Raw genomic sequence first — 10,200 nt, 5'->3', positions numbered from 1 at the left:
AGACCCGGTTCCGTAAGAGCCGGCTCCGTTAGTCCCGGTTCCGTTAGACCTAACTCCGTTAGTCCCGGTTCCGTTAGACCCGCAGAAGAATTAAACTTCGCTAAACCAGAGAAACAAACAGCTGGTTTTCGCGGTAAAAATCGAGCGTCGTCATGACGCGTCATCATGACGCGTCGCTCCGGCTGCCGCGTTAGGACAAACTTCAAACCTCCGCGAAACGAACCGGTTTAACTCCCCGCTTAACGTCCCGGTACCGATGCTGTGAAGCCACTTGATCCACGGACGGACCGGTAAGAACCGGGTTGTGTTCACGATTACGGTTTGAAGCACGCACGCGCAGTTCCTCGCGATATTGATCCCGCAGTCTGATTTCCGGTCAACAGCGCAAACCGACAGGCATCGATCCTCACTTCCTGTTTATGTAGCTTAGCCTCAATGCTATATTCCTTGACTAAAATGCTGCGTTCAAGTGAAAGAAAAGATAATCTGAAAAGGTAAACATATGTTTCTTAGTTTAAACCTACAGTAACTAACTCGTAAGACCTTAACTCCTAACTCCTAATTCATAACCCTAATCACTAACTCCTACTTCCTAACCACTATGCCCTAACTCCTAACCCACATTGAAGCTAAAAGGTTTCATGTTTTCTAAAGAGAAGATCAAAGTAAATGTAAATGTACAAATGTGGTCTTTATCTGCATATTTACTGTAATCTAGTACTTTATACTGTACTACATCTCAGAGGTACATACGTATACTAACCAAGATACTTGTATATTTGTATGAGTATACTTTTAAAATATGATATAAATACATACTTTCAGGTGATTGTTGTACTCTTGTAGTAAAGTTGATATACTTGCAGTCGTACAGCGTTACCATGTGATACCATGTTGCACTTCTACTCAGCTACCTTTCACTTTTCAGATATATGAGATTTAAAAATACTTTCATAATTTAAAGCAGTGAAACTAGAGTTTAGGTCTCATGCTCAGTGTTTGTACTCGCATTCTTCTTTCCGACCTTCGGTTTCTACAGGTTTCTAAGTTACGAGGTGCACATGAAGGCACCATGCACGAGTTTCTTCCTTTTTCGGTCAAGCCGTTTTGTTTTGGTTCTCGATAATCCGACACTCCCCAGCGGCCGTGGATGCAGCACAGGGAGGCCACGTGTTGGTGTTTGTGCTCTCTGATTGGCTGCCCTCTGGTCAGCCGCTCTCTGCGGGTCTCGGGCTGGTCCTCTCCGGCTCTCGCCTCTCTGTGTCCCGGTCAGCTGACGGCTCCGCCCGGTTAACGGCTCGCGGTCCCGGTTAACGGCTCGCGCTCCCGGTTAACGACTGTGTCGTTGTGTTCCCGTACCAGTGATGAGAAAGCGGAACAACTGTGAGGACAGCGACCCGGACCTGAAGCAGCGGCGCGACCGGGGAGCAGCGGGGCCGGCAGCGGGCAACCGGCAGGGCCCGGGACCAGGGGGGGGCATGGGGAAACCCTTCAGGAGGTAAGACCGGGACCAGAGGGGGGCATGGGGAAACCCTTCAGGAGGTAAGACCGGGACCAGAGGGGGGCATGGGGAAACCCTTCAGGAGGTAAGACCGGGACCAGAGGGGGGCATGGGGAAACCCTTCAGGAGGTAAGACCGGGACCAGAGGGGGGCATGGGGAAACCCTTCAGGAGGTAAGACCGGGACCAGAGGGGGGCATGGGGAAACCCTTCAGGAGGTAAGACCGGGACCAGAGGGGGGCATGGGGAAACCCTTCAGGAGGTAAGACCGGGACCAGAGGGGGGCATGGGGAAACCCTTCACAGGGTGTCCGCGGGTCCTTAAAAAGTCTTAAAAAGTCTTAAATTGCTTTTCCTAAAAATAAGGCCTTAAAAAGTCTTAAATTGTCTTAAATTCAGATTGGATTGGTCTTAAATGTTTTGGGTGTCATGTCCAGGGGTTTTCCTGGGTCAAAATGGGTCTTCGGTGCTCCCAAAAAATATGTTGGCGCGCGCGCACCGTCTATTTGTGCAGGTCGGGCTGTTGAGTGATCAGCAGCTGGCCGCTCGGTCCATTCGCGCACCTCACAGTTGCGTATTGATCAGACAAGAAGACACGCTTATCAACTCCAGTGTTTCCCCTATAACAGGGTGAAATCCCCCCCCCCCGCAAACAATTCTCGGCTCGCGCGACAGAGCGATGCGCGCGCCGGTATTCGGTCCTATCAATCCCCTACAACGTGAAGCATCGGCTACTTTAGAAAACATGGCAGGATGCAAGTTCAACAACGGCTTGAAAAGAACGAGTGTTTCTGGTCACGGTCGGTGAAATGCTTCTGAAGCTGCGTTATGTGTCGCGAGACTTTCCAGCGGTGGAATCTCACGAGCAGAGCAAGAAGCACAGAGACTAGCGAAGGCCGCCCGCAGCGCGCGGGGCTAGCTGCTGCTCCGCCGCTAGCTGCTGCTCCGCCACTAGCTGCTGCTCCGCCGCCAGCAACGACGTCAACGCTACAACGCTGGAGGTCACCGGAGGAAATCAGCGCCGTGCAACAAAGAGCTCATCACCGAAGACCAACAGGGCGGCACGTTCTTCATTCTGTTCCACGAGACTCTGGACCAGACCACCACGAGACTCTGGACCAGACCACCACGAGACTCTGAACCAGACCACCACGAGACTCTGGACCAGACCACCACGAGACTCTGGACCAGACCACCACGAGACTCTGGACCAGACCACCACGAGACTCTGGACCAGACCACCGCGAGCAGACAGCTGGACTTCATGTGCTCTTGGTGAAATGACCAGGTCCCGTCAGGATCCTGTGGAGCTCATGGGCCGTGACACCAGGACCTACTTCAGCATCTCAAAGTAAGTCTAACATAAATATATATGTATTAACTAACCTCATGTATATGAGTATGTGTTTCATATAGTGAAGCTTTACTCATGTGTCAAGTTAATAACAGCTATGGATAGGCGCACTACACATTCAAAAGTCAAAGTCAAAGTCAGTTTTATTTGTCAATTTTCCATATGTGCAAACATACAGAAGATCGAAATTGCGTTTCTCTTCTGTCCAACATAAAGTGAATTGTGCAACATATAGACAACAGAGTGCAAAAATAGTAAAAAACTTGTGAACATATAGACAACATAAAGTGCATAGACAACATAAAGTGCAAAAATAGTAAGAAACATGTAAACATATAGACAACATAAATTGTGCTAGCAGCATTCAGACATGTGAGTCTGAGAGAGGACGGAGTGGGAGGATGGGGAGAGAGTTCAGCTTCCTGACCGCCTGGTGGATGAAGCTGTTGGACAGCCTGGCGGTGTGAGCCGGGCTCGGTACCTCCTCCCAGAGGGCAGGAGGCTGAAGAGACCGTGTGAGGGGTGGCAGGGTCACTCACAATCGAGGTCGCTTTGCGGGTGAGGCGGGTGTTGTATATGTCCTGCAGGGATGGGAGGGGTGAGGCACCCATGATCCTTCCAGCTGCCTTCACTATGCGCTGCAGGGCGTTCCTGCTGTGGTCTGTGCAGCTTCCGCGCCACACAGTGATGCAGTTGGTCAGGATGCTCTCCATGGTGCCGCGGTAGAAGGTGCACATGATGGATGGGGGGCTCCCTGCTTTCCTCAGTTTCCGGAGGAAGTAGAGGCGCCTCTGTGCTTTCTTTGCCAGCGATGTAGTGTTGGCTGTCCACGAGAGGTCCTCACTGATTTCCACCCCCAGGAATTTGGTGCTGCTGACCTGCTCAATGTCCGCACGGTTGATGGTCAGTGGTGGGTGATGGGTGTGGCCTTTCCGGAAGTCAACAACGATCTCTTTGGTCTTGCTGTTGTTGAGCAGGAGGTTGTTGGCTCCGCACCACGTGGTCAGAAGGTTGACCTCCCTCCTGTAGAGGGTCTCGTCATCCTTGGTGATGAGACCTATCAATGTTGTCGTCTGCAAACTTGACCATGTGATTGGTGCTGTAGCTGGTTTTGCAGTCGTGAGTCAGCAAGGTGAAGAGCAGGGGACTGAGCACACAGCCCTGAGGGGCCCCTGTGCTGAGTGTGATGCTGCTCGAGGTGTTGTTGCCAACACGTACTGCTTGTGGCCTCTCACTCAGGAAGTCCAGCAGCCAGTTACACAGCGGTGTTGAGCCCCAGCTGGTCAAGTTTGCAGATTAGTTGTTGTGGGATGATTGTGTTGAATGCTGAGCTAAAGTCTATGAACAGCATTCTTACATAGGAGTCTTTTTGTCCAGGTGGGTGAGGGCTGGGTGGAGAGCAGAGCAGATTGCATCCTCCGTGGACCGTTTGGCCCGGTATGCAAACTGGAAAGGGTCCAGAGTGGGGGGGAGAATGGATTTGATATGCGACATGACTAGTCGTTCAAAGCACTTCATGATTATGGGGGTCAGTGCCACTGGACGATAGTCATTGAAGCAGGACGGAGTGGATTTCTTTGGCACAGGTATGATGGTGGTTACCTTGAAGCATGATGGAACAACAGCTTGTCTCAGAGAAGTATTAAAGACATCCGTGAAGACGTCCTTAAGCTCCTCTGCGCAGTCCTTCAGCACACGACCAGGGATGTTGTCTGGATCTGTTGCCTTGTGGGTGTTGATGGACGAGTGAGTCCTCTTCACGCTGGCAGCAGACAGGCACAGAACCTGATCGTGGGGAGGCGGAGTCTTGTGTGGACGAGTCCTGTTCTGTGCTTCATACCGGGCAAAGAAGCTGTTGAGGTTGATTAGCAGAGATGTTGCTGTCGCAGTTCTGTGGCGTGGGTTTATAGTCTGTGATGGTCTGAATGCCCCGCCACAGGCTGCGTGTGTCTCTGCTGTCTTTAAAGTGCCGGGTTATCTTTTTTGTGTAGGAATGTTTTGCTTTCCTGATGCCGTGGGACAGGTTGGCTCTCGCTGTTTTCAGGTCCGTTTCGTCCCCAGCTCTGAAGACCCTATTTCTAGTCCTCAGCAGCCGATGGACTTCCCCTGTTAGCCACGGCTTCTGGTTAGCCCGAGTGGTGATGGTCTTTACATGGAAAGGAGGCGCCGCAAGCGTTGTGAAAGGAAGCAGAAGAGGGGTAGGCGCGGAGGTATCCGAGCTAGGCTAGCGGCTAGGCCAACTCGTCCAGCCATACCATCCATTATCATGGCTAATGTGCGATCCTTGGACAATAAAATGGACCACATTAGACTGCTGCAGACGGAGCAGCGAGACGTGAGGAACTGCTGTGTGCTTATCTTCACGGAAACATGGCTAAACATTAATTAGACTAATTAAAAATAGTTTTAGAATGGTAGAAAGTAGAGTGGTGTTTACCTGTCAATATGTCTACATAGTGTTCACTAGGCTCAAGGGATGGCTCGCGTTGCTTAATTGGTAAAAATAGTATTCATTCATATTGATCCAGTCTGACATTAATCTGAAGTGGTGGTGTCATAAGAGATGTGGTGACTGTTGTTTGGCTAATGTCTGCCTTTTTTCTTTCTTTTTTCCAGGAGAATGGACCAAATGTCAACTGGAAGTTTTTGTATTCATACATTTTGAAAAGGATTGTTTTCCTAGTATATTCACAAAAGCTCAGGAGGAGACGTATGAACCTGTGACACACACACCCATCACATAGAGACATGAGAACTCACACACACACACACACACACACACACACACACACACACACACACACACACACACACACATTCTATTATGTAAATGAATTTGCATTTTAAAAGCAGCTGGAAATGTTATTTGTTATTTTATGGATTTTTTTGTTCAAAAGGAACTATGTTGCATGTATTTTTTAAATATATGTACTTATTTTTAGAGACATTTGTTCATGGGACTTAAATGTTCTGAAAATGTATTAATAAATATAATTTACAACAGCAATGACATTTGTTTGTTATCCTTTTGCATTACACCATACTGTTCATTTTGAACAGACATCAGTGTGTTTACTTTTAATTAATTAATTTAGATTAATGTATATTTCCATCGTAAATTAGGTCTTAAATTTTATTTAGACGTGGTCTTAAAAAGTCTTAAATTTCACTGGTTTATTCCTGTAGACACCCTGCCTTCAGGAGGTAAGACCGGGACCAGAGGGGGGCATGGGGAAACCCTTCAGGAGGTAAGACCGGGACCAGAGGGGGGCATGGGGAAACCCTTCAGGAGGTAAGACCGGGACCAGAGGGGGGCATGGGGAAACCCTTCAGGTGGTAAGACCGGGACCAGAGGGGGGCATGGGGAAACCCTTCAGGTGGTAAGACCGGGACCAGAGGGGGGCATGGGGAAACCCTTCAGGAGGTAAGACTGGGACCAGAGGGGGGCATGGGGAAACCCTTCAGGTGGTAAGACCGGGACCAGAGGGGGGCATGGGGAAACCCTTCAGGAGGTAAGACCGGGACCAGAGGGGGGCATGGGGAAACCCTTCAGGAGGTAAGACCGGGACCAGAGGGGGCATGGGAAACCCTTCAGGAGGTAAGACCGGGACCAGAGGGGGGCATGGGGAAACCCTTCAGGTGGTAAGACCGGGACCAGAGGGGGGCATGGGGAAACCCTTCAGGAGGTAAGACCGGGACCAGAGGGGGGCATGGGGAAACCCTTCAGGAGGTAAGACCGGGACCAGAGGGGGGCATGGGGAAACCCTTCAGGAGGTAAGACCGGGACCAGAGGGGGGCATGGGGAAACCCTTCAGGAGGTAAGACCGGGACGGTCTGATTCATATATATATATTAAAAGAAAAGAAAAAGCTAATATCATTTCACCTTCTAAACAGAAAAGGAATGAGCCACAATAAAAAGGGAACACATGAAGAACAAGTAATTATATAGAGATGTTGATTGGCAGGTGGCTTTAAACCCAGAGCTCTGCTTCCTGTCTGCTCCACTCTTCATCAGTCTGATCCTCTTCATCCTCCTCCTCCTCTTCATCAGTCTCGTCCTAAACAACCTGTGACTGCAGTAGTAGTGCATGTAAAACATATGAAACAAGCAGTTAGTGATGAAGTGATTGGAGGACCAGGATGTAGCAGCAGGTCACGTGACCACAGGAGGGTTCATGTGGTCATGTGACGTGGGTCACGGCCTTTAACTAAATGACACATTATTACCTGATTTATGAAGAACATTCAGACAGTAACGAGCTACAAGTCCCTCAACTGTACGAGCTTTGTTCTCTGAGGAGGAACCAAGACCTGAACCCTGTGTGAAGGTCATGCGGACGGTATTGATGTCTACTGTAACCGTGGTTACGACCTTTCTGAAAGACGTGGGGCTCTAGTGAAGAGAACCACAACACCTGATCTGGGACCAGTTGTAGTTTATTCATGTTCTTTACTGTGAACGGACACCTGATGACAGAGGACTGGAACACCTGAGAGGAGGAGGAGGAAGAGGAGGAGGAGGAGGAAGAAGAAGAAGAGGAGGAGGCCTGAGGCTCAGCATGACATCAGCTAATAAAACTGCTGTCTGTCCCTCACCTGTCTGTCTCTCACCTGTCTGTCTCTCACCTGTCTGTCTCTCACCTGTCTCTCTCTCTCACCTGTCTGTCTCTCACCTGTCTGTCTTCACCTGTCTGTCCTCACCTGTCTGTCTTCACCTGTCTGTCCTCACCTGTCTGTCTCTCACCTGTCTGTCTCTCACCTGTCTGTCTCTCACCTGTCTGTCTTCACCTGTCTGTCCTCACCTGTCTGTCTCTCACCTGTCTGTCTCTCACCTGTCTGTCTTCACCTGTCTGTCTCTCACCTGTCTGTCTCTCACCTGTCTGTCTTCACCTGTCTGTCCTCACCTGTCTGTCTCTCACCTGTCTGTCTCACCTGTCTGTGTCTTACCTGTCTGTCTGTCCTCACCTGCCTGTCTTCACCTGTCTGTCTCTCACCTGTCTGTCTCTCACCTGTCTGTCTCTCACCTGTCTGTCTCTCACCTGTCTGTCTCTCACCTGTCTGTCTTCACCTGTCTGTCCTCACCTGTCTGTCTTCACCTGTCTGTCTCTCACCTGTCTGTCTCTCACCTGTCTGTCTCTCACCTGTCTGTCTCTCACCTGTCTGTCTCTCACCTGTCTGTCTTCACCTGTCTGTCTCTCACCTGTCTGTCTCTCACCTGTCTGTCTCTCACCTGTCTGTCTCTCACCTGTCTGTCTCTCACCTGTCTGTCTCTCACCTGTCTGTCTCTCACCTGTCTGTCTCTCACCTGTCTGTCTCTCACCTGTCTGTCTTCACCTGTCTGTCTCTCACCTGTCTGTCTCTCACCTGTCTGTCCTCACCTGTCTGTCTCTCACCTGTCTGTCTCTCACCTGTCTGTCTTCACCTGTCTGTCTCTCACCTGTCTGTCTCTCTCACCTGTCTGTCTTCACCTGTCTGTCCTCACCTGTCTGTCTTCACCTGTCTGTCTTCACCTGTCTGTCTCTCACCTGTCTGTCTCCCTCCTGTCTGTCTCTCACCTGTCTGTCTTCACCTGTCTGTCTTCACCTGTCTGTCTTCACCTGTCTGTCCTCACCTGTCTGTCTTCACCTGTCTGTCCTCACCTGTCTCTCACCTGTCTGTCCCCACCTGTCTGTCTCTCACCTGTCTGTCTTCACCTGTCTGTCCTCACCTGTCTGTCTTCACCTGTCTGTCTCTCACCTCTTCAAGAGATCCACTATTGTCCCTGTGCCCAAGAATGCTTCTCCAGCATGTATGAATGACTACCGACCGGTGGCCCTCACCTCGGTGGTCATGAAATGCTTTGAGAGGCTGATAAAGGACTACATCTGCGCCTTCCTCCCTTCCTCCATGGACCCGCTGCAGTTTGCTTATCGCCCAAACAGATCCACGGATGATGCTGTCTCCCAGGTACTGCACACCACACTCTCTCATCTGGACAGCCAGAGGGGGGGCTATGTGAGACTGCTGTTCATTGATTATAGTTCAGCTTTCAACACCATAGTCCCTTCCAGACTGGCCGGCAAGCTGATTGAGCTGGGACTGAACACCCCCTGTGTGCTTGGATCCTGGACTTCCTGACCGCCAGGCCACAGGTGGTCAGGGTGGGCAGACACCTCAATCCCTCACCCTGAACACAGGATCCCCAGGGTTGCGTCCTCAGCCCCTACTGTACTCCTGTACACACATGACTGTGTGGCCAGGTTCAGCTCAACACCATCATCAAGTTTGCGGATGACACAGTGGTGGTGGGCCTGATCTCCGACAACGCCGAGAGGGCCTACCTGGAGGAAGTTGCTGATCTGTCACTCTGGTGCCAGGACAACAGCCTCATCATGAATGTCACCAAAACTAAGGAGCTGATTGTGGACTTTAGGAGGTACAACAACAGAGGACGTACTCACCACTGGGGATTAACGGACTACTGTGGAGAGGGTGAGCGGTATAAATACCTGGGAGTCCACATCACCGAGGACCTGACATGGTCAACAAACACAGACACTCTGGTGAGAAAGGCAAGGCAGCGCCTCTACCACCACAGGCAGCTGAGGAAATTTAAAGTTTCCCAGAGGATCCTTCAGTCCTTCTACTCTGGAGCTGTAGAGGCGTCCTGACAGGAAGCATCACAGCCTGGTTTGGCAACTGCTCCGCTCAGGACAGGAAGGCTCTGCAGAGAGTAGTGCGTTCGGCTGAGCGCACTATTGAACTACACTCCCACCCTGCAGGACTTGTACACCAGGAGGTGCAGAACCAGAGCCGGCAGGATCATGAAGGATCCTCACCACCCCAACAACAGACTGTTTCAGCTGCTGCGGTCAGGCAGGCGCCTCCGTAGTCACGCTGCAAGAACAGAGAGACTGAGACGGAGTTTCTTTCCTCAGGCCATCAGGATTGTGAACTCCGACCTCACCAGGACCCCCACATAGACCCACACAACTGCCCCTCTTAGGCACACACACACACACACACACACACACTTACTGTAAATATTGTGTTTTTTATTGTAAATAGTGTGTACTTGTTGCCCTTGCACATTCCTGCTGAGCATTGCCACTTTCATTTCACTGCACACCCTGTGTGTGTATGTGACAAATAAAACATCTTGAATCTTGAATCTTGATCTTGAACCTGTCTGTCTCTCACCTGTCTGTCTTCACCTGTCTGTCCTCACCTGTCTGTCTTCACCTGTCTGTCTCTCACCTGTCTGTCTCTCACCTGTCTGTCTCCCACCTGTCTGTCTCTCACCTGTCTGTCTTCACCTGTCTGTCCTCACCTGTCTGTCTCTCACCTGTCTCTCTCTCTCACCTGT

The 10,200-nt window shown here is 50.6% G+C and overlaps 1 protein-coding gene and 2 long non-coding RNA genes across 7 annotated transcripts in view; 2 read left to right on the top strand and 1 right to left on the bottom strand.

Annotated features, from left to right (window-relative positions):
• The first annotated feature begins 197 nt into the window (after positions 1 to 197).
• abhd12 (abhydrolase domain containing 12, lysophospholipase) overlaps positions 198 to 10,200 on the top strand; it is a 22,750-nt gene continuing 12,747 nt past the window's right edge. The window contains exons 1-2 of one of the 3 annotated variants that reach the window (XM_056438609.1): positions 198 to 290; positions 1,363 to 1,498. In XM_056438609.1, the coding sequence (XP_056294584.1) occupies positions 1,365 to 1,498 (134 nt within the window). In that variant the 5' untranslated portion in view covers positions 198 to 290; positions 1,363 to 1,364. Of the gene's footprint in view, positions 291 to 404; positions 495 to 1,362; positions 1,499 to 6,650; positions 6,672 to 10,200 lie in introns of those variants that run through there. The other 2 variants (XM_056438608.1, XM_056438610.1) reach the window with 2 other exon arrangements.
• On the top strand, positions 1,810 to 5,860 carry LOC130209072 (uncharacterized). Its single transcript, XR_008834529.1, has 2 exons — positions 1,810 to 2,850; positions 5,470 to 5,860. It is a non-coding gene; the product is annotated as an uncharacterized LOC130209072 (long non-coding RNA).
• The window catches only part of LOC130209070 (uncharacterized), a 1,928-nt gene continuing 1,360 nt past the window's right edge, over positions 9,633 to 10,200 (bottom strand). For all 3 annotated transcript variants that reach the window (XR_008834527.1, XR_008834526.1, XR_008834528.1), the window contains exon 4: positions 9,633 to 10,200. This exon is cut by the window's right edge and continues 114 nt beyond it. This is a non-coding gene — a long non-coding RNA (uncharacterized LOC130209070).

This window comes from Pseudoliparis swirei, chromosome 18 (genome assembly GCF_029220125.1).
Source record: "Pseudoliparis swirei isolate HS2019 ecotype Mariana Trench chromosome 18, NWPU_hadal_v1, whole genome shotgun sequence".
In the NCBI taxonomy this organism is placed as follows: Eukaryota; Metazoa; Chordata; class Actinopteri; order Perciformes; family Liparidae; genus Pseudoliparis; species Pseudoliparis swirei.
Note: the sequence above shows the minus strand (reverse complement) of the source record. Positions and strands in the feature narration are given on the sequence as shown.